The sequence below is a fragment of the Zootoca vivipara genome, chromosome 6 (assembly GCF_965207765.1).
Source record: "Zootoca vivipara chromosome 6, rZooViv2.hap1.1, whole genome shotgun sequence".
In the NCBI taxonomy this organism is placed as follows: domain Eukaryota; kingdom Metazoa; phylum Chordata; class Lepidosauria; order Squamata; family Lacertidae; genus Zootoca; species Zootoca vivipara.
The window spans coordinates 90,183,840-90,207,813 of record NC_142589.1 but is presented as its reverse complement, the minus strand read 5'-3'; the positions used below and the strand labels follow the sequence as shown (position 1 = coordinate 90,207,813).

General features: G+C 45.7%; 1 protein-coding gene across 3 annotated transcripts; it reads right to left on the bottom strand.

The window, feature by feature from the left end:
* Positions 1 to 250: 250 nt before the first annotated feature.
* On the bottom strand, positions 251 to 23,754 carry LOC118087378 (acidic leucine-rich nuclear phosphoprotein 32 family member D). Of its 3 annotated transcripts, none has more exons than XM_035119962.3 (7): positions 23,429 to 23,754; positions 9,777 to 9,926; positions 8,512 to 8,634; positions 6,561 to 6,756; positions 4,857 to 4,972; positions 3,400 to 3,436; positions 251 to 2,316 (listed from the first exon to the last, which is right to left on the bottom strand). In XM_035119962.3, exons 1-7 carry the CDS (start codon positions 23,480 to 23,482, stop codon positions 2,222 to 2,224), a joined length of 771 nt encoding a protein of 256 aa, XP_034975853.1. In that variant the 5' UTR covers positions 23,483 to 23,754; the 3' UTR covers positions 251 to 2,221. The 3 variants fall into 3 exon arrangements, with proteins under 3 accessions (XP_034975853.1, XP_034975854.1, XP_034975855.1); XM_035119963.3 differs by having other exon boundaries at positions 4,857 to 4,969; XM_035119964.3 differs by lacking the exon at positions 23,429 to 23,754 and adding an exon at positions 11,284 to 11,466.
* Positions 23,755 to 23,974: the final 220 nt, after the last annotated feature.

Genomic DNA, 23,974 nt, shown 5'->3' with positions numbered 1-23,974 from the left:
TGAGAGAGCGTGCCATGGTTTTGGAATGCTTTGGTTTTGGAACGGACTTCCGGAACAGATTACCGTTAAGTTTGAGAACCAAGGTACCACTGTATTCCTTTCAAACTCTTGCCTGTCTGGTTGCCCGCCAAGCCGCCATTTCAAATATAAGCAATGTTTTTGTTTTGTGAAATGAAATGCTCTGCCCCCCCCCCCCCGGAGGGACACACAAGACGCCAAAGAAAGGATGCAGATCTCAATGTTGCAACAGTTGATTTTTAAAAACTGAAGTCTTTTATTAAAAGTCTTATTCAAATTTCTTTTAACAAAAGGGGAGATATATAAAAAAAGGACCGGAAAACCCCTGAAAGAACAAACAAAAACAAACAAACAAAAAAAACCGCACGCGCAAAAAAAGGGGGGGATTTTTATTTATGGGTTTAGCTTTTGACCACATTGAAAGGCCTGCTTTTGAACTAGGGCTAATATCTTAAAACTCAGAAAAACCATGTTCTGTCGTGAAGTGGGGGGAGGCTATCCCAGGGAATATGGAAAACAACCCTTAATTTATTTGTGGTGGTGGGTTTTTTTGTGGGGGGGGGGGCAAAAAGAAGATGGTGTCACCTGGCCTGGGACAAGACGCCGAGCCCCAAAACCTCTAGCAACCCAGCTATTCCCCACCCCCACAGCAAAGATCCGGGATTTGGTAGGGAAGAACCTATCTCCCCCCCACCTTGTAGGATTTTTATTGCCAACCTCATTCCTAGGCCCCAATGCCTTGCCCAGATGTGCAGCCGTCATCACCTCTCCAACCCCGAAGACGGGACCCTGAGACTGCCCCCCCACCTTGTTGCAACTAGCTGCAATTCCCTCCAAGAGGAGAGACAAAAAAAAAAAAGTTTATGGACTGAAGCTGGGCTGGACAATGAAATATTGCCGTCTGCGGACACAGGCAGAAACTATTTCAAATTTAAGGGAAGGCTTTTGTTATTGTGTACACACCAACCCCATTGCCCCCAAACGAAACACTATATATGTATATATATATATATGATTTGGCAGCTAATTTCGGTTCGCTCTTTATTCATCCTTGTCCTCTCCGTTCCATTGTTATGTTTTTGTGCAGCCCTTGCAAAGTTAGAAGTCTCATGTGGAATTTCCAAAACCGGGGAGGGAAGGGGGGGGGAAATAAATAAACACAGGAGTCGGGAAGAAGACGACTCCTGTTTTTCTTCTAAACCATTCGCTTTGTTAAGGATAAAGCAAGTTAAAGGAGCAGGGGCTGGGATTCAAGCCCCCACTGGGAAAAAAAAAGGTGAGCTCTGAAATAATACGGTAGCCCTCCATCGGGGCGTAGGAACCCCCTCAAATTAAATTGGAAATCTGAGGAGCTAACAAGGAATTCTCCCCACGGGTCAACACAACTGGAGAAAGAATATCAGAACAGTGGGGGGGGGGGGTTAATAGGGGCACACCATATCCAAAAAAAGCCCCCTCAGCAGAAAAAGCGTTGGCCCGAAGACCGCAGATCAGCTAGCTGCAATTTATGGGTTTAAAAAAAGAGCCTTTTTAAAATCCAGTTGGAAAAATTGAATAGCATCTCGAGTGGCCTGAGAATCTGCCACGACAGCTGAAGAATTCGTCGCCATCAATGCACCCTGATTCCTGTGCCCTGGGATGCCTGGCTTCCGGTCCAAAACGGCTCCTGCCGGGGTGTGTGTGTGTGTGTCCCCCTCACCCAGCCCTGCCCCCTAGTGGCAGAGCGGAGAACTTGTGGTTTTCGGGGGGAAGGGGGGGCAAGTGGTGTGGAAGAGGGGCAAAAAACGAGCTTGTCTGACGCACCATCCGATTTGCGAAGCCTTTGGTCACAAAATACCCCAAAACAGGAGGGAGTTGAAGGGGCTGGGGTATTTGAGGGGGGGGGGGCGGAGGGAGAAAAACTGTGCACATTTTCTGGGGTTGCGGGATGGGGAGAAAGCCACCCAACAAAGTCTCCTGAAACACCTAAACTGTATTCTACATTTTAAAAAAATATACTGTGGATGTCGCAGCGATACAAAGGGGTGGGCGGGCCCGGAAGCAACTGTGGGGGGCTGGGGAGTGGGTGGGGGGGCACAGGGACGGGAGAGGAAGGGGGGAGAATAAATTTGTCATCACAGTCTCACTTGAGGAACAGCAGGGGCCAGGAAAGTCACAGTCCGTAAAAAAAACGGATCGTCTGGCTACGAGGAAGGGGAGCTGCTCAGTCGTCTTCCTCATCATCATCGTCGTCTTCATCGGGGTCATCTTCCCCCTCGTCCTCAATCTCTCGTTTCCGCTTTTCGCCCTGAGGGAGATCTGGGGTGGGGGAGAGAAAATATATATTTTTAAACACGAACAGCAATGCCCACCCATGGCAAAATTATTTCTTTGTTCTATATTTGTAAGAACGAGGCCGGGGGCTAAACTTCGGAACTCCCTGCCTATTGAAATCAAGCAGGCACCTGCTGAAAATGTTCTAGGCAAGCCTTTTAGGAAGCCGGAGTAATTTTAATCTCAAAGTGTTTTAACTTTTCCAAAAGCCACCCAAGTGACCCTCCGTGCATTTTCACGGGCGCACTCCACACGCCAACCTTGTAAGGCAGGCCGATGCTATTTGTGATACAGACAGGAGGCTGGGAGATGGGAGGTTTCTTCAGAGCTACAGGACTATTCAAACAGAGGACCTGGGATTTAAAAGCCCATGCCTAACCAGCCCTCAGATTACCTTTTTTCAAAATATGATTTTTATTAACTTTTCTGTTTTACCATTTAGATTGCTATTTTAAGGTTGTTTAAATGAATGATGGCTTCGCTTCTTCTCTTTCCATGGTTCATTCTGCAAATCATGGATCCCCTGCATATTTTACAAAAACTATACCATTCGGTATTCCATCATTGCATCCATCAAAACTTATTTACACTGTTGAATTTATATTAGGGCTGCCAGCGTTTTCAAGTGTACACAATTCCCCCTCCTCTGTTTATTCAATAAACATTTCCTTCTCTTAATGTATGTTCTTCTTCTTCTCTTATTCTATATGGTAGGTCTGCAAGCTGTATGTATTCCATAAGTTTAAGTTGCCATTCTTCTTTGGTTTGGGGCCTCGCTAGTTTTCCATTTTTGGGCTAACGAAACACGGGCTGCAGCAAATCCACACCGTGATCAACTCCCGCCTGGAAACCAATGTCCCCACTGCGGAAGGACATGTGGATCCAGAATTGGCCTCCAGTGTCACGGACCCATTGTTAAAATTGTGTTTATGGAAGACAATCTTACTAGGCTACGAGTGATCGCCAAAGAAGAACTAGCCCTTGGATTAAACTATCCTTTGGGAGCAAGAGGCTTGCAACCTCTCCACCATCCCTCAGAGACCAGAGTGCTGATTTTAGCAGGCTCACCTTCGTCGTCATCTTCATCCTCGCCTTCCTCTTCCTCCTGAAGAAGAGAGGGGAGCAGAAACCTTTTAAGATGCCCAACTTGCACAAATTTAACCTGTTATTATTAATTCAATTCATAAACCTCCCACATCCGAAAGATCCCAGGGCAGCGTGCAACATTAAAAGCACATTACGGAACATCAATAATTAAAAAATAAATAAAATGAAGAAGCATACTGGCAGGCAGGCGGGCAAAAGAATAATGGTTAATAACAGCCCCTCTGCACCACACTTTCACAGGCCACAGTTAATTTAATGCAGGCATGTCCAAAGTTTGTTTCGGGGGCCTAATCTGGCCTGCCGGACGATTTAATCCGCCCCCCGATTTAATCTGGTTCTCTCTGAAAAAAGTATGGGCACCCCTGATTTAAGGGGCAAAGAGGAATGGCTTTTTGTCTGGTGCCTAAAGACATGAAACGATGGCGTCAGGAGTGTCTCTCTGGGGAGAGCATTCCACTCTGGGGGGGAGCCTCTTAGCAGCTTAAAGAAAGAAATGAATTCAAAGCGGGTGCCCAGGAAATCTGTTTCCACCCCCCTATCCCACCCACCAGAGACCCCATGAGAATTTTAATCTCAGGGGAGCCACGTCGCAGTCCCTTCCAACTCTAAAAGCCTACGATCACAGCTTTGTGCAACGTCCCAAAAATATAGCCCCAGTGCAAGTTTAGAGTTGCCTGTATCTTTTTCCAGGTCATGTGGCCAGCATGACTAAGCTGCTTCTGGTGAAACCAGAGCAGCGCACAGAAACGCTGTTTACCTTCCCACCGGAGCGGTACCTATTTATCTACTTGCACTTTGATGTGCTTTCGAACTGCTAGGTTGGCTGGAGCAGGGACCGAGCAACGGGAGCTCACCCTGCTGCGGGGATTCGAACTGCCGAACTTCTAATCGGCAAGCCGTAGGCTCTGTGGTTTAGAGTTTAGACCACAGCGCCACCCGAGCTAGAGGACCCCTATTTGAAACCAGCTCTTTAACCACAATGAGGACCAGCATCTTGCGTGCCCCTTTAGAATATGGTAAAAGCATGCATTCTAAGGTTTGATCTCTGTGTTAAGCAGGTTCTCCTGGGTACCAGTACAGAGGAAAAGAATATGGCCTGACTTTGTGCAAGGCAGTTTCCCCTCGCCTGAAAGATCAGCTACCTGCAAAACAAATCTTTTCCCCTCTCTCTCTCGCTCTGGGGGGAGGGATGCTGTTACTGAACACAACACCCTTTTTGTTCTAACCCAGGCATCCCCAAACTGCGGCCCTCCAGATGTTTTGGCCTACAACTCCCATGATCCCTAGCTAACAGGACCAGTAGTCGGGGAAGATGGGAATTGTAGTCCAAAACATCTGGAGGGCCAAAGTTTGGGGGTGCCTGTTCTAACCGCTCGGGAAAACGCATGAACAGCAGGTGAAGTTAAAAGCAAACTTACTTCATCGTCAACCCCATCCTCCTCCTCTTCCCCATCCAAATCTTCTTCATCCTCCTCGTCGTCGACTGCATCCTCGTCCAGTTCTTCTTCGTCTTCTTCATCTTCTTCTTCGCCTTCTGGGAAGGGGGGGGGGGGAAAGAGAGAGAAGCAGAAGAAATCGAATATATTCCATGAAAGATCCAAAAAGGAGGTTTGGGGGAAGAGGACGGATTCATCCCACCACTGCATGTACAAGACAACAACAACAACCACCCCGGTTTGCGTGAAGTTTTTCTCCCAGGGTAAATAGGTTCAGAAGTTCCCAAAAGACGATTCAGCCATTGATTAAGCAGCTGGGATTCTCCACGCACAAAAACAGGCGGAAGAAGTTGCTCCCACTGAGTAAAAGCAATGGGGAAACGCAGAAATGGCAAAGTTAACAGCTAGAAACAAGAGAACCGAAGGACGATGGTTTCGTGGAAGAACGGAAGCATTTAATGACTAATGTTTTAATGTATTTTTAATACTTTGTTGGAAGCCACCCAGAGTGGCTGGGAAAACCCAGTCAGATGGGCGGGGGAAACATAATAATATTATTTATTATTATTATTATTATTAATTATATTATATAGGTAGAATCGGCTCAGACAAAAGTGCATGCTGGGAAATAGAACCCAGAACCTAACAGTTCCTTCTCCAAGGGTGGGGGCCAATGTAGGAAGATACATGGGGGAGGGGCCAACACTCCCCAGGGACAACAGAGGGAAGGGTATCCTACCGAAACACAGGAATGAGCCGGGGTGGAGGGAGGAGGGGCAGGATATGTCCTGGATCGGGACATGGGGGGGGGATTCACAGGAAAGAACCACAGCAATGCGTGGCCGGGTCAGCTAGTATACCATATTTTTCCATCTATAAGATGCCCCAATGTGTAAAATGCCCCCTATTTTGGGGCACTCAGATTTAAGAAAATGGGGGAGATGCATCCGTGTATAAGATGCCCCCTAATTTTTGACATTATTTTAAAGGAAAAAACCCTAGCCTTATACACGAAAAAATACGGTAGTTGGTTGTGGGAGCAATGGACTCAAAAAGGTTGAAAACCTTCGCCTTAAGAAAATACTATAGCGTGATGAAGTCGTGAGCAGGATTTGAACTAGGAGCAACGGAAGGAATTAAGATATTATTGTACTGTTATGGCAAAGCTAACAGGGGGACGACAAGAACTTTGAAAAAGAATAGGAATTTTAAAAAATGGGGCGGGTGCCACTACCGAGAAGGCCCTCTGCCTGGTTCCCTGTAACCTCACTTCTCACAGGGAGGGAACCACCAGAAGGCCCTCAGAGCTGGACCTCAGTGTCTGGGCAGAACGATGGGGTGGAGAGACTCCTTCAGGTAAAATTGTATTGGTAAAAACAAATAAAAATACTTTAAAAAATTACTGTTATGTTATATGGCAGGCACCCCCAAAGTCGTCCCTCCAGATGTTTTGGGACTACAATGACCATCATCCCTGACCACTGGTCCTGTTAGCTAGGGATGATGGGAGTTGCAGTCTCAAAACATTGGGGGGGGGCCGAGTTTGGGGATACCTGGTATAAGGGACGGAGGTTAGGGCGCAGCAAAGGGGGAAGGAAGGAAAAACCCACGATGCATTGGAGCGTACGGCGCGCGTTCGATATCCGAAAACTCAAAAGCCCTTCCCCGCGTCAGAGTGCATCTCACCTTCCCCGTTCTCGTCGTACTCGTCTTCCAGCCCATCCACTTCTGGGTCGGAGTCGGGTGCCTCTTTATCATTCGTGTCAAAGCCGTCGAGGTAAGTGAGTTGCGGAAGGAGGGTAAAGATGCTATCGCGGTAACTGATGAGCGTCGTCACTTCGCAGTTGAAGAGGTCCAAACTTCGTAGGTGAGACAGCTTTTTCTGTGGAGATTCTGGAGGTGAACCAGGTGCACTGGGAGGGGGGGGGGATAATCGTGTGACACCCTCCCCGGTCCCTGTCCCAGCAAATCAGAGCCAGGAGCTACAGTCAGCACAGAATGCTGCAGCAAAATTGCTGGCCCCTTCGCTGACCGGCCACGGATTTGTTACTGAGACAAATTTAAAATGTGTGCATAAACCGCATTTTGCAAACCACCACCTTCAGATGAGCGGCGGTATGTAAAATTAATTAAAAAATGAATTTTTGAAGCAAGGAAAAAAAACACGCTGGAAATGTCAAGAAATAGAAGGTGCCTTTTATCATATGCGGCAGATGTATAAGGTGGTAAAAAGCTTTCTGGGAGATTATATATAATGAATTGGGGGGGGAAGTTTAAAATAACTTATGTTTTAAAAAACAGAAGCTTTTTTTTATTAGGAATTATAGGTGCCGATGTTCCAAAATACAAAAAAAAAGGCTTCTTATGTATGGAACAACAGCTGCCCGGATGTTCCTAGCCCAGAGATGGAAAGAGTTTGAAGATGGCATTTTAAACATTTAAAATGGGACTCCAGGGAGGGGGTGTTTAGGGAGGTAACAGAAATCACTGGGTTAAAGCTGCCCTAAATTCCATTATTATCAATTTACGATGGGGTGGAAAGTTCGCAGGCTAGGAAGGACTTGTTCGCATATTTATTGACAGCTGCACGAATTATTATAGCTAGGAAGTGGAAGGGGCAAGCAGAATATAAAATGGAAGAAAGGTATAAAGAGGTGTGGGATACAGCTATTAATGATAAATTAACATGTGCCATTGGATCGACCCAGGTGGCGCTGTGGCTAAACCACAGAGCCATGGGCTTGCTGATCAGAAGGTCGGCGGTTCGAATCCCTGTTGACGGGGTGAGCTCCCGTTGCTTGGTCCCAGCTCCTGCCAACCTAGCAGTTCGAAAGCACGTCAAAATGCAAGTAGATAAATAGGAACCGCTACAGCGGGAAGGTAAACGGCGTTTCCATGTGCTGCTCTGGTTTGCCAGAAGCGGCTTTGTCATGCTGGCCACATGACCTGGAAGCTATACGCCGGCTTCCTCGGCCAATAATGCGAGATGAGCGCGCAACCCCAGAGTTGGTCATGACTGGACCTAATGGTCAGGGGTCCCTTTACCTTTTTACCTAACATGTGCCATTAAGGTAAGATGGGGAATATGCAGGAGAAATGGTTCTGAGGAAATATGGAAGGTATTTGTAGATTTTGTACTGTTAAAACGGAAAGGGGCCAAACCATCGCGAGGGGTGTTGAAATTTGGGGAGGTTGGATAGTTACAATGGAATGGTCTCGGTGGTGGGGTGCACATTTTTATTCTTATTTGTGATTATTACTTTGTCAAAATAAAATACAATAAATGGTTTTATTTTTTTTAAAAAAACTTGTTTTTGTCTAGGCAAGGCCACCCAAACGTCTAATTCTGGCACATTATGCCCATTGATTTCAACGCGTCTACTCCGAGTAGGACCCAGTTGGCTACAACCCCAAGACCCTGACCACCACGCTGCCAATTCAAGGTTTTGAGGCCTCGCATTCCCAACAAACCGCAACCGTGCAGTTCTTTGTAAACCATGAGGACTATGTACTTGACTTGCGGTTACAAAGCAAAGCAGCAGCAGCAGCAGAATTCTGGCAGGAGAGGGAATAAAAGCACCTCAGAATTTGAGGATGAAAGAAGGGGAGCAGCCCTAGGACGAAAAGAGGGACTCACCAGCGGCTCCAAAGTGTTTATATCCTTGATTTTGTTTCCACTAAGATTCAAGTGCGTCAAGTTTGGAGTTTTCTCAGCCAGGACTTCCAAGCCGCCGGAAATCCTATTGTCGCTCAGCTCCAGCTACGGAGGGGGGAAAACAGAAAAGCCTCAGACGCCGCACAGCGAGGAGTTCCACAGTTTAATGATGGGCTCTGCGAACAAAGTTCCTTTCTTTTTTTCTCGGTCTCAAACCCTTCCTTGGGTGTCTGCGAGTTTTAGGGAGAAAAACTCTTTTTTTCTCCCCAAGCCATGTTGCCTCTTACCTCTCTGTTCTTTAAACCAAGTTCTGCCCTCCAAACTTGGGTCTCCAGCTGTTTTTGGACTACAAATCCTATCATCCCTGTGGTCAGGGATGATGGGAATTGTAGTCCCAAAACAGCTGGAGACCCAAGTTTGGGAAAAACCCTGCAAGCCCCCCAAAGTGCATCCTTTTCTTCATAGAAGAAAAGTAGATTTGATTTAAATCACAATTTAAATCACTAGTCAGTAAGACTTGATTTAAATATTTTTCTTTTTACAGAAAGACTCAGAGTCAGTTATTACACTTGTATCAAAAATTGCTGATTCGGTTATACATAGACAGATAATTATGAAATCGTGAGGTGTAGTAAGTTAACTGTTTATATTTGGACAAATTTTCTGCTGTACTTTACTGGAAGGAGAAAAACAATCATTTCCTTAATAACAATTTATTCAACTAAAACTGTAACATTACAGCACATGTTTCCATGTTTGCTAACGGATGTGGTTAAACAATTTATTTATTTTTTAAAAAAACTTCGAGTTTTAGCACACATGAAAAAACTCAAATCCTTATTTCCTGATGAATAGCCTTTGGGCTATAATGTAACTTAAACAGAAAGTCTTTAGAAATTTTTTTTCCTCCAAAAGCAGTTTATTTTAAAAATTCATTTTAAATTTTTAAATTACCAAAAATATTTTTATTTTAAAAACCATTGATTTATTATCCACCCTGGAAGAGCCACTCCACCCCCCCCCATTGGTGGCTGTTTTCTGAACCCCTTCCTGTCTCACAATGAGACCAGCCTGCCTTACAGGGCTGGCGTTGAAATCTCCGCAGGCTGAAGTGCTTCCCCAAAAAACCCCAAACCACCCTTGCACCCTTTCACCTGCCCCAAACCTTGATCTTATATAGGAAAGGTGCCAGTTCCTGGAAGGAGCCCTTTAGCTTTAGAACAACGCTGCCGCGTCCTGCTGCTTACCTTGCGCAGTTTGTTGAGTTTTGGGAGGTTGGAGACGGACAGGAGATTCACATTGATCATGCTGAGGAATTCGAGGTTTTCAAAGTCCGAGGAGAGCCCTCCGATCTTGCCGTCGTCGGACCGGCAGTTGTCCAGAACCAACTCCTTTACCTGGGGAAGGGTTTCGGAAGAAGGAATTGTAAAATGAGAAAAGGAATTCTGGGAAATGACATACAGCGGTACCTTGGTTCTCAAACACCTTGGTGCCCAAACAACTTGGAACCCAAACACTGCAAACCTGGAAGTTAAGTGTTTCTTGTGAACTTTTTTCGGAAGCCGAACGTGCTCCGTTTTGAGTGTTACGCTTCCCATTTGAGTGCCACTCTTCCGCTTTGAGTGTTACGCTGAGGTCTGTCTGTTTCTGCTATTTATTTTGTGTTTTTATTTAAGTTCATTAAAATACAACACCATACAAAACAAACATTTATATATATCTTAAACCTTTAAAAAAATTAACTTCCCAATCACAACACATCGCTTATCTTTCAATTTCTTTTTTAACTTGCGTTACTTTCATTTGCCAATGTATCTCTAATTTACAATTCTTAATTTTCCTCTTTTAAACTTCTGTTTTCCTCATGACAGCCTAATTTAAACAGATCAACTCAGTTTTCATATCTATTTTCTTAAAATACTCTTCCACAAACCCCCATTCCAATTTGGATTTTTGTTTAGATATATTTCTAATTGCTGCCGTCATTCTCTCCAAATTCATAAATTCAATTAATTTTATTTGCCAATCTTGAATTGTGGGCAGTTCCTTCTTCCTCCATTTCTGGGCAATCAGCAATCTTGCTGCTGCACACGCATACAAAAATATATATTTTTCTATTATCTGGCATGTTGTCTGGTATTATGCTCAATAAAAAATATTCCAGTTTTTTTTTTTTTACCAAAGGTGACCCTCAACATCTTGTGTTGTTTTTGCGACTGTGTGGAACCCAGTTCAGCTACTGATTGTGTGACTGCAGTACATTGTTTATTGCTTTCATTTTATGGATCAATGGTCTCGTTAGATCAGGGGTCAGCAACCTTTTTCAGCCATGGGCCGGACTATTATTTTTTTGGTGGGGCGATGAACAAATTCCTGTGCCCCACAAATAACTCACAAATGCATTTTAAATGAAAGGACACATTCTACTCATGTAAAAACACCAGGCAGGCCCCACAAATAACCCAGAGATGCATTTTAAATAAAAGGACACATTCTACTCATGTAAAAACACGCTGATTCCCAGACTGTCCGCAAGCTGGACTGAGAAGGCGATTGGGCCGCATCCGGCCCAGGGGCCTTAGGTTGCCTACCCCTGCGTTAGATAGCAAAATTCATGTTAAATTGCTGTTTTAGGCGTTTCTAAAAGTCTGGCACGGATTAATCCGTTCTGCATTACTTTCCATGGGAAAGCACGCCTTGGTTTTGGAACGCTTTGGTTTTGGAACGGACTAAGGTACCACTGTACAGTCGTACCTTGGAAGTAAAACAGTCGGTTCACCTTCCAAAACATTCGGCTGCCAAAACGCAGCCAACCGGAAGCCCCGTCAGTTGTTCATCGGTTGAAAATGTCCAGTTGAAAACCGGGTCAGTTCTGGTTTTCGATCATTCGGGAGCCAGAACGTTCGACTCCCAAGGTGTTCAGGAGCCGACGTACGACTGTATAATGATATAGATATGCAGACTTTGGATATAACAGAGGACTGTTCCTTGAATGAACTTATAATATGCAGTTGACAAAAAAGGTTTTTTTAAAAAGAACCCACAGAAGGGAGGGTGGAAGTCGTAAGAGCCGGAAGAATCTTGGTTTTAATTTTAACAATTGTAAGAACTTTATGTGAATGAATTTGTAAAACCAAATAAAACAAGGAAAAGAAAGGAAGGCAGCCTCTCCAATTTTTTTTTTTACAGAAAGACTCATTCTTGTTGGTATAATCTTAATATTTACAACCAGATGAAGGTTCTCGCTTCAATTTTTCTGCTCTACTTCATTGGAAGGAGAAAAACAATCATTTCCTTAATAACAATTTATTTAACTAAAACAGTAACATTAAAGCATATATGTATCCATGTTTGTCAACTGATGTGGTTAAACTTTTTCTTTTTCTTTTAAACCAACCTCAAGACTTTCAAGTTTTAGCACACATGAAAAACTTAAAACAAATCCTTATTTCCTGATGAATAGCCTATGGAGTATAATGTAACTTTTTTATTTCAGTAATGCATCTTACTGTTTGTTCTTTTTCTTTTAATTTTTACAAATGCTTTCTTTTGGAAATTCCACAGTAATAAAAGAAATACAGTAGTTACAATAATACAAAAATAAACATGGCTATTACATTTCATTAATTACATTCCATTTATAATTGACCCGCCTAACGACAAATAATTACAACAAATAAAGGCTTGAGATATCTTGCTTTGCATGTCATGCATCTATCTCATATATTGGTTTCACCTTTTAAGTTGCATTACTGAAATAAATGCACTTTTCGACGATATTCTAATTTACCGAGTTTCACCTGTATATCTAGCCTTTGGAAAGGCAAGATTTGCTTTGCCTCTGGTTTTTCTTACATGTAATTACGAGGGCTCCCATTTAATTACGAGGGTAAACGGGAGGGCCTACCTTGCAGGGCCGTCATTAGAGTCGCAGATAAAACACGCGCTAAAAAAAAGCATCGGCAAATGAAACAGGCCTTTGTGCTAAGGATCAAGAGCTGGGGGATCCTGTACCAAACCTGTGCCCCCACCCTAAAAGAGAGACACTCGGTAGCCCCAACCCATCAATCTCCAGAAAAAAGTTTTCCATTGGTTCAGAAATATATTTTCAGCCAAGCTCACAGAGCCACCTGGTGGCCGCGAGCCGCAAAAGGACTCCAGCAATGAAGTTATTTATGGAACCAACAGCCATTTCCCAATGCAAGAAATAAAGAGGTTTTTTGTTTTTTCAAAAAAAGCACACGTCACTTCTAAGCGCCCCCCCCCCCCCCGGTTTTTAAGCTGATTATCAAACATAGCAGAGGGAGTTTTTCTGCCGATGCACAGGCCTTATAATAGTTTTAATTGGAGTTTGAATAAATGCACAATTAACTGTGCTCAAGTGTTATAAACTCAAGATATGTAGGCCAAATGTCACCTCAAACCTCGGCTGCGGGTCTCCACAACAAAATGTATCTTTCTCAATGAAATTTATTATTATTATTCATTTCATTTCTATGCTGTTTTATATTTTAAAGCTGGGGGGGAATGTGAAAGTGCATTGCAGCACATGAAAACATCTAATGCAGGGGTCAGCAAACTTTTTCAGCAAGGGGCTGGGTCCACTGTCACTCAGACCTTATGGGGGGGGCTGTACTATATTTTGAAGAAAGAAAAGGGGGTGGATAACAAATTCCTACGCCCCACAAATAACCCAGAGATGCATTTTAAAGAAAAGCACACATTCTACTCATGGAAGAACACCAGACAGGCGCCACAAATAACCCAGAGATGCATTTCAAATAAAAGGGCACATTCCACTCATGTAAAACCACGCTGATTCCCGGAGTGTCTGCAGGCTGGATTTAGAAGGCAATCGGGCCGGATCCGGCCCCCAGGCCTTAGTTTGCCTAGCCATGATCTAATATAACGAAATAAATAAAGAAAACTCAAGCTCCCAGGAAAATATTTCACATCCTTCTCTAAGGGACATTTTTTACTTCGCCCATATTGATCGAGAGACTTAATTTATATAAAAAAAACTTAAGCAATAACAGGCAAGACGTAGCTAATAATGTTCTAACAATTCATAGAGCTGCTCCATAGCAGAAGGACTCTAGCAAGCCAGTGGGGTGTTGGGGTTAAAATGTCGGACTAGGGCCTGGAAAGTTCTGACATTCCTTAGTGGGTCATGCAAACTGCAATTCTGAATGCTGGCCCCAAAAAGTTTGGGTACCACCGCTCTATAGAGGATGCCACATTGACTTTAGTGCTGATGAATTAATTAGATGGACCAATTTAAGGCAGCTTTCTCTGTCCTTACTGAAACCTGCTCTTACTGGCGCCTCGCCGCGCCGCTTTCCAACAGAAAGGCAACAAACAGCTCGCTGGGAAAACACTCAACCCCCTGGCATCTCTTTGCAGGTCGGCAAAGACAAGACCAGGCTACGCAGACAGATTCGGCACAGCCCGATTTTGGTGGTGGTGGTGGGGGAACGACACAGCTTCCTCTGCAGCAGCCCCACAGCCTGGTTGAGTCAGCTGTACGGCACCACGGCTGAGTGACCTAATGCTGCCCGGCAGCAATGCCGCCGAACCGGCTGCGTCAGCAGACGGCGCAAAAAGCAGCCGCATTCTTCAACCAAGCTGTTTTTCCGCCTCCTCCTTCAAACCCAGTGGAAGGTGCAGCCGCCCGGATACAGCGATCCCAACGACGAGATTGGGGAAGGGGAGGACTTGGGTTAAGGAAGCTGGCACCCTATTATGGCAATGGTTCTTCGTTGGACCGGTCATGGCCGGATGCCTGATTATCGTCTTCCAAAGCAACTACTCTATCCCGAACTTAAAAATGGGAAGCGTAATGCTGGTGGGTCAACAAGAGGTTCAAAGACTCTCTCAGGGCAAATTAAAAGTAGTATAAACAACAATTGGGAAACACTGGCCTGCGAGCGCTCCAGTTGGAGAACAGCCTTTGCCAAAGGTGTCATGGGCTTTGAAGACACGAACTCAGGACGAAAGGGAGAAATGTGCTAAGAGGAAGGCACGCTTGGCAAATCCACAACATGATCAACTCCTGCTCGGAAACCTACGTCCCCACTGTGGAAGGACGTGTGGATCCAGAACTGGCCTCCAGAGTCACTTACGGACGCATTGTTAAGACCGTGTTTCTGGAAGACAATCTTACTCAGCTATGAGTGATCGCCAAAGAGAGAAGATGGCAGTCTAGCAGAAGCTTCGCAAGCCACAAGTCTGAGCACCGCCCCCCAAAAAAAGTGGGCCTGGAGTAATTTGACAGCATTTGTGTGCCCTTTTACAGCTCCCCGCCCTGCAAGCGGCTCCTGGCTTCCAAATGGAGAAGTCCCTGCTCTCTAAAAATCTAAAAGAGACATGGCACAAGAGGAAAGAATAACAGGAAGGGGGAAGAGAAAAGCAAGCACAAGCAAGCTTTTGTCTTGGTTCTAGCTATTGTAGCAAAGATAGCATGAAGGCAACATGCTCGAAAATTCATCCAGGGAAAATAACATCCTTGTAAGCTTTCGATCAGGACGCAGATGTTTTCCAAGAAGGGGGTGCCAAGAACCACCACCCCCCGCTTTCAAGCCCACCCCTCCCCTGCCATTTATACAAACATAAAACCAAAATCAGAATCCCCTCATTAAAAGAACAGGAGGCGTTAATTCATCCTTCTGTCACAAAAATCGCTTGCATTTGGGGATGCGGGTGGCGCTGTGGGTTAAACCACTGAGCCTAGGGCTTGCCGTTCAGAAGGTCGGCGGTTCGAATCCCCGCGACGGGGTGAGCTCCCGTTGCTGTGTCCCTGCCCCTGTCAACCTAGCAGTGTGAAAGCATGTCAAAGTGCAAGTAGATAAATAGGTACCGCTCCCGTGGGAAGGTGAACGAAGTTTCCGTGTGCTGCTCTGGTTCGCCGGAAGTGGCTTTGTCATGCTAACCACATGACCTGGAAGCTGGCCAATAATGCGAGATGAGCGCCGCAACCCCAGAGTTGGCCATGACTGGACCTAATGGTCAGGGGTCCCTTTACCTTTACCTAACCTCTCTCTCAACCTGCCTCACAACTCCCACACCATCACCAAATTGCGCCGACACTCCAGAGACTTTTCCTGTGCTAAATGTCCAGATTCTGCAACAAGAGGGGGGCAGCAGCGACCGGGGAGGTGGGTGTACGGGCAGAAGGAGTTTTGAGCCAGAGGCTTAAGGCTGCCTCATTCTCCCATTTGTGAATGACGAGGCAACCAGGAAGCTGCAAGGAGCCCCCTGTATGCTTTTTTGTTTTTTGCCAGACAGCTAGAACTCCTATCAGAAACACCATTTTGAGCTCCAGGAAGCCTTTGCCAACGCCCCCCCCACTAGAGTTGATAAAAATCAATGTTGTTGTTTTTTTAAATGAGGATTTGTTTTAAGTTTTTCATGTGTGCCAAAACTCAGTCTAAGGTGTTAAAAAAAAAGTTTAACCACATCAGTTAACAAACATGGATAGATATGCTATGTTGTTATTGTTTTTTAGTTAAATAAATAGTTCAAATTGTTATTATGGAAATGATTATTTTTCTCCTTCCAATCAAGTACAGCAGAAACTTATTAAACCTCACAATCATTTCATAATTATCTGCCCATGCATTTCTAACAGTATAACCAAATGATTTAAATCAAGTCTTACTGACTAGTGATTTAAATCGATTTCATCTAAATCAAACCCACCCTGCTGCGAACTGCTCAATCGTATAATGTTCCTTTTCGCTGCTTTGCCACACTAGGGACTAGTGCCCTGGGAAGGCGGCCTGGAGCGCAGGACGAACTGTAAAAAGCCGAGTGGTTTTGATTTTAAATCAAATCAATTTAAAGCACTAGACAGTAAGACTTGATTTAAATCACTTTCTTACAGAAGGGCTAATTCGCGCTGGTATAATCTTGTTATTTACAACCATATTAAGGTTTCATTTTTGGAATAATAATTTTTCAGTCCTTTTTTAAAACAGTTATATCAAAAATTACCAATTTGGTTATATAGTACTATTACGAATACATAGGCAGACAATTATGAAATCACTGTGGGGTTTAGTAAGTTAACTGTTTGTTATTTGGACAACTTTTCTGCTCTACTACATTGGAAGGAGAAAAACAATAATTTCCTTAATAACAATTTAAACTATTTATTTAACTAAAACAGTAACATTATAGCATATGTATCCACGTTTGTTAACTGGTGTGGTTAAACAATTTGAAGAAACAACAATTTAAGACTTGAGTTTTCGCACACATGAAAAACATAAAACAAATCCTCATTTCCTGATGAATAGCCTTTGGAGTATAATGTAACTTAAACTTGCTGGTATAACTTTAATATGCAAGTAGATGAAGATTTTTAGAATAACAACTTTTCATATTAGTTTTTTTATCCCCAGTTTAATAGGTTAATCATTCATATTTGGACAACTTTACTGTTGTACTTAGGAAGGAGAAAAATAACCATTACCTTAATAATAACAATTTAAATAGATTTATTCAACTGAAACAATAACATTACAGCATATGTTATTTGCTTAAACAAACATCCATGTTTGTTAACTAATTTGGCTAAACAAAAACAAAATATATATATTTTAAGAAACTTAGACTGTCAGCCCAGCCTACACATGAAAAACTTAAATACTGTCCACTCCAAACAATCAGAAAAATATTGTTTCTATTCTATTCACTGAACACCTTGAAACTTAGCACTGAACGGGTTGCTTCTGTATTCATAGGTTTGTAGAACAATAGGATTAAGGTCTTTTTCTCAACTCTGTTCATGTTATAACATTTTTGCTGTGAAGAAGAGGCATGTGATCTCTGTTGAGTCAAATTCAGTTTTGAGAACTGCAAAAGTAAACCAAGCACCTGTGATAATATCTTGTAGGCAGAGAAACTGCCCAATAATCTTACAAAAACCTCTGGAAGAGCATGACATTGTGAATGGATTAATGGAATTTATTTACCCCCAAAATTAAACATATACAACCTTATACTACAAAATTAAAAAACTAATCTTTATTTCATGATGGAATAACCTTTGGATGGTAATATGTTTTCCTCAAAAAGCATTTTATTAAAAAAAAAACCAATTTAAATCAAAAAAATCGATTTAAATCAAAAAAATCCGATTTAAATCAAAAAAATCCGATTTTTTTGATTTTTTTAAAAAAATCATTGATTTTTATCCACCCTGTTTTTCCTCCAAAAGCATTTTATGTTTAAAATACAATTTAAATAACAAAAGAATCCAATTTTTCGAATGTAATTTTTTAAGTCCTTGATTTTTATCCATCCTGGTATAAAGCGAAGTCTCAAGCGTTCGGGGGAGACAGCTTCACTATGGTCTGGAAGAGGGTTTTCCAAACTTGTCCCCCCCCCCCCAACTCGCACCATCCCTAGCTAGTAGGACCAGTGGAAATTCTTTTGCTTTTTGCTCCGTTTCCATTCCTGCTTTGCTCTGGACTTTTTGCACTGTTTCCCCCCTATTTATTTAGCTACGTATTCAATTTATAGAGCTGCCCCACAGCAGGACGACTCAAGGAAGGCAGGGTGGGATAGTGGTTAGTGTCAGACTGGGACGCCAGGGTTCAAATCCCCACTCCGCCAGGAAGCTCACTGGGTGATCTTGGAGGCAGTCGCAACCACTTGATCTACCTCACAGGATCGTTGTAGGGATTAACTGGGGGCGGGAAATGAACCATGGATTCCTTGGAGAGAAGGGTGGGAGATACAGTCAAACTTCGGTTTGCGACCGCTTCAGTTTCCAACCACCGCGGACCCAGAAGTGTCTACATTCGGGTTCCACGGCGCTCGGGTGTGCAGAAGCGTTCTGCGCAGCTCATGCATGCGCAGAAGTGCTCTATCGGGAGCGACTGGCTCCCCGGGAACCAATTGTGGTTGTAAACAGAGGTATGACTGTAAATCCAAGAAATAAGCTCTTCTGCTGCCCAGCTTAAGGAAGCTGGAGGGACCTGCCAGGTGGAGATATGCCAGTCGCCAACCTGGCAGCCAGAGATCTCCGCGTGGTTGCAATCGGACCCACGCCAGTCGCAAAATGCACCTGGCTAATTTCTAACACTGCTGGTCAGCCCAGCTCTATAGCACAGAGACTGATGGGGGGGGGTTGTACTCCAAAACCGCCAAGGCCGTTCCGGAAGCCCTACTTGTGGCAGACCCCTGTCAAGGGCAGCAGGAAAATGTCGGCTCTTTAAAGCTCATTCCCCTCTTGTCCCACCCAATGGAAGAGCTCTCAGTAACTTTACCTTCCCGCCGGAGTGATACCTATTTATCTACTTGCATTTCGACGTGCTTTCAAACTGCTAGGTTGGCCGGAGCGGGGACCAGCTCACCCCGTCGCGGGGATTTGAACCGCCGACCTTCTGATCGGCAAGCCCTAGGGCTCTGTGGTTTAACCCACCAATTCAAACTGGCCCCGATTTGCAGTGTCACCTTTTGAAAAATAGTCCCTAAGGCACTTACAAGGCAGAGGGAAATGGAATGACGCCAAGCCCAGTCAACACTGGTTTCCATCTTGACGCAGCCACAAAGGTTATGAGCGAGCCCTATCCTTATCCCCATTTCACAGATGGAACAGGCAAAGTCATTGCTAACCCACCTTACAGGGGGAGAATTAAGGGAAAGCATTTTCGCACACCTGAAATGTTCTAGGTCGGAGTGTCCCAATCTTGGGTCTACAGCTGTTTTTGGACTACAACTCCCACCATCCCTAGCTAGCAGGACCAGCGGCCAGGGATGATGGGAGTTGTAGTCCAAAACAGCAGGAGACCCAAGTTTGGGAAACTCTGTCCGAGGTATATTAACTCCCCACCATGAAATGGCACAAAGGCTTTCAGAGACGCACAAAACAGTCAGATAGGATGGCCTTCTAGGGTTTCTTCCTCCATGAGAACTAGGAACCTGGGAAGGTTCGAGAATGCGCAGGAACCTAACTTAGGCTGTTGCAACGATTCAATGGTAAGAATCTGAAATCCTTGGAATAAGAGTGGGATTTTAAAAAATAAAAACAATTTAAGACGGAAGTGATGATTCCACAGGCTAAGTGTTCCCTGAGAAGATACCCTTTTTAGGGTTCAGTTTTAGTTACATTGCCAACATATTCATAATCACACCTTTTCCCAAAATGAACTGATGACTCTCCCTCTCCCCATTGTATCCTCAAAACAACCTCGCAAAGTAGATTTAGACCGAGAGGCAATGCCTGGCCCAACGTCACCCAGCTGAGTGGGGATTTGAACTCTAGACCCCTGGGTTAGTGATGACCTTGAAAACCTAAACGGCGTCGGCTCAGTAGACCTGAAGGAGCGTCTCCACCTACATCGTTCAGCCCTGGATACTGAGGTCCAGCTCCGAGGGGCCTTCTGGCGGTTCCCTCCCTGTGAGAAGTGAGGTTACAGGGAACCAGGCAGAGGGCCTTCTTGGTGGTGGCGCCCGCCCTATGGAATGCCCTCCCATCAGATGTCAAGGAGATAAGTAACTACAGTATTGCAGCTTGAGAAGTCAGTCCTGTATTGGGAAATTTTTTATGTCTTACTGAGCTTTAATTTGTTGGAAGTTGCCTAGAGTGGCTGGGGCAACCCAGTCAGATGGGCGGCATATAAATACTATATTATTATTATTATCATTATTATTACCACCACCTATAACATTTGAAGCCAACACAATGGGTTGTTAGTCCTACTTAGAGCAGACCCACTGAAATTTTAGTTGGATACAACCCACTGGAATTTCCTCTCATCGCCTATTTTACTGCAAGCTCCTTGGGGACAGAGACTCATCATCTACTGAAGAGAAGGATCTGAAATGTTTTCCTTGAAGCTTGAATATTTTTTTATTCCAGATCATGAGACTGGACATTTTAATGCAAGGGGTCAGCAACCTTTTTCAACCGTGGGCTGGTCCACCATCCCTCAGACCATGTGGGGGGGCCGGACTATATTTTGAAAAAAATAATAATAATGAATGAATTCCTATGCCCCACCAATAACCCCGAGATGCATTTTAAATAAAAGGACACATTCTACTCATGTAAAAACACGCTGATTGCTGGACCGTCCATGGGCCAATTTGAGAAGGCGATTGGGCCACATCCGACCCACGGGCCTTAGGTTGCCTACCCGTTTTAATGTGTTGTAAACTGCTTTGAGATCCCTCCCACTTTAAAATATAAAATCAGAAGAGAAACCGAAATAAATAATGATGGTAATAATAAAGTTCACTGCAAAACGGAAAACAAAAAACAGGCACCTAGTCATTCCATTGTGGCAACCCTAACCTAGGGAGGTCCAAGTTGCAAGTTTGGCAATTAGCTTATATATGGGAGTTTCTAACACCAAACCGGGAGGCTCCCCCCCCCCCAATCACCCTGTCTCAACAAACGGGGTCAAGCTATACATAGGTTCTCAGTGGCAGAGAGCAACTGCTTGGAGTGCAGAAGGTCCCCAGTACACCTGCTAGGCATGCAGAAGGCACCCCGGCTGGAGAGCTGCTACCACCCAATGCAGACAATGACCCGACTCAAGTTTTATGTAGTTAAGCGTGGCTCTTTTTTTCATTTTTAAGGGAGGGTGTTTTCTATGTGCAACACGCTGAAATTGTTTTTAAACACAGGTACAATGATCCTTGAAACCGCCCCCTCCAAAAAGGACCCCCGAGAGGTGCCAGTTTAGTCCCTTTCCCTAGCCTTCCCCCCACAGAACTACAATTCCCAGAGTTCCTTGCTGGGGGAGCCATGATACTGCCCAAGCCATCAGGCACTCATAGCTCCTCCCAAGAGAGGCGGGAGGGGGGCAGGGCAGGCTTAACCCCCACAATGGCAGCCACACACAAACCCAGGGGGGCCGGAAATCAAGCGAAGCAACAGCAAAGGACCAAGTGTCCACACCTGGCAAGCCCCCCTTACACAAAATGCACCCCCAAAATGTCCTCGGTAATACGGGTCAGCTTGGCCCCCGGTTGCAACCCCTCCAAAAGCGTTGCTCAAAATGGACCAGAAAACCGTAAAGACACATAGAGAGGGAGGGGGGGAGATTGTGTGTGTTTTGCAATACTTCTAACAGCAGTTTCAGTACAGTATTCCCACCCCGTCCAAGTCTGGGTCAAGGGCTCTTTCTCCAAGCTCCTGGGTGCAGCCAGAAATCCTATTGGTTCTCGTTTTTTTCGCGTGTGTCTCACCGCCCTCTCCCCCCACCCCGCAACCCGCCTTTCATTCAGCCCAAGCCACGCTCCCCCCTGCTGCTAGACCATCTTGGATGACCCTTTAAGCCCCCAAACCATAAAAGGCCCCCTTGCTTGCTCCGCCATGGCCCCTCCATCCGCCTGCCTGACCCAGTCCCCATCCCTCCCCCCCCCTCCACCAAAAAGCTACACGTGGACGCGGCTCGGCATGCATCCACTCCGCCCCCCCCGCAACATCCCCTTCCTTTCCCTTTCTGCTTCTCTTCCCAAAACCTAGGGGGGGGGGAAACTCTTTTGAGATTTTAATCTTACCGCCCCCCCTTTTTTTTTTACAAAGCAGCGCCTTCTTTGGAGAGCCGCGCAGCCACCCAGCGCCCCCCCGCCCTCCTTTCCTCTGCGCTCTCAAAAGCTTCACTGTGGTTTTCTCCTCCCACTCCCCGAGGTGATAAAACGGGGGGGGGGGTTTAAGGCGGAGGGAATTAAGCGGGTGGGAGACAAACTCTTCCCTCACTGATCGCCCTCCTCCCAGCACCAATAGCTATATATAATCGTCTCTCTCTCTCTCTCTCTCTCTTTTTAAAGTAAACGCGTTTCCACGTGCGCAGCTGGCGGGAGGGGGGTAGCGAATAATTGTGCTTTTGGGAAGGCGCAAGGAAGCGGTTTACGGGGGGGAGTGCCTATGGGTAGGGAGTGAACTGCCGCCATCCTCCCTCTTCTCCCCCCCCCCAAGATTGCATTAAAAAAAACCCACCATGTGCGTTTTAGTTACGCATCATTTATAGACCGGGTAAAGCGAGCCCGGACAAACGATGCCGGGGGTCACAGTTCACAACTCTGACCCAGGTTCCCGGGATGGAGGGGGGGGCGGTCCAAGGCCTACAAGGCATTTCCTTCTCCCTTTGGGGTGGGAGTGGGGGGGGTATTCCGCTCCACCTTTCCGGAAACATTCAAATGCGTGCTCCAACATTCCTGGAGTGGGAATATTTTTTAAGCTCCCCCCCCCCCGTGGCCACATAACTCTACCCCACACACCGAGCTCTCTCTTTCTCTCCCCTTGTCCCCGAAAAGAAACAAGCAATTGCTCCCCCCCCATTAAAAAACCCCTCAACTAGGCGTAGGAAGTAGTCAAGTAGGCCTTGGTTCAACCCCCCAAAGCAAACATTAAGAATGTAGGGGAAACCAGATCACTATCCCCCCATACACACTTAGAAAATTTACAAAACACATGGGCCAAAGGGCCGGGACAGGACCCCCCCCCAAAAAAACGGATCCCAATTTGATTATTTTATTTTAAAACCCGCCTGTTCCAAGAACCCCCTAAAACTTATCTTGTGCGTAAAAACACACTTTTGGAGAGGCGAAATGCAAAGCGGCGCATGTGTTGCTGTTGGGGTTTTTTTTGGGGGGGTGTTCTTAAAAGGGGTTGCAAAAAATAGGTCGAGGCTCCCCCCCTTTTTCTCTGAAAGAGACAGGAATGTAAAGGATCTGGGAGGAAAGGAAGAAGACGAAGAGAAATGAGAAGAGGTGGGGAAAAGGGCACTCCAAAAACTGCAGGGCGCGAGGATAGGTTTCCGTGCGCCCAGGAGCGCAGCGCGCGTCTCCAACATGTCGGCCGCGCACACGTGTGCGCGAAGCGGGCCGGAGGCTGGGGAAGGCAGCCAGGCCTGGGCCGGGGGAAGGAGGCAAGGCTCACCTCGGCCGGCTTCTTGTTCCGCAGCTCCAGGTTAAGCCGTTTCTTCATCTCCATGGCGGCCGGGCGACGTCTCCGCGCGGCGGGGCGAGTCTCGGGCGAAGAGCAGCAGCAGGCGGCCGCGCGGACGGGAGCAGCGAGCTGCGGGCTCCTCCCCGCCGCCGCTTATATAGCAGCCAGGCACCCCAGGCAACAAAAGGGAGGCGGGAGAGTGGGGGGAGCTTTGCAAATACAGCGGCTGGGGAGCCGACGGAGCCGGGAGAAGCGCCCCCTGGCGCCGGAGAATCGCCGCTGCCACGCGCCCGCCTCAGAGGAACCCGCCGGGCAGCGCCCTCTGCTGGCCGCGCGGCGCCTTCGTTCGAAGGCGCGTATTCCTTTAAACGGGAGAATGAATGAACCCAATGGATTGGATTGGCCCACACTGGTCATGCGAATTCTGCTAATACCGGTAATAATGAATGATCAGTGCTTTTTTAAAAGGTGGGGGGACTCACCACGAAGTTCATTCATTCATTCATTCAGGGCGCAGTTGCAGCGCTGTGCCCACAC

Excerpts from the sequence above, each read along its gene's own strand:
- LOC118087378 (XM_035119962.3), bottom strand. The coding sequence starts at position 23,482 with ATGGAGATGAAGAAACGGCTTAACCTGGAGCTGCGGAACAAGAAGCCG. Across the intron at positions 6,757-8,511 it reads TAAACACTTTGGAGCCGCTG|AAAAAGCTGTCTCACCTACG; the intron begins GTGAGTCCCTCT and ends GAATCTCCACAG. Across the intron at positions 4,973-6,560 it reads GTACGACGAGAACGGGGAAG|AAGGCGAAGAAGAAGATGAA; the intron begins GTGAGATGCACT and ends CCCCCTTCCCAG.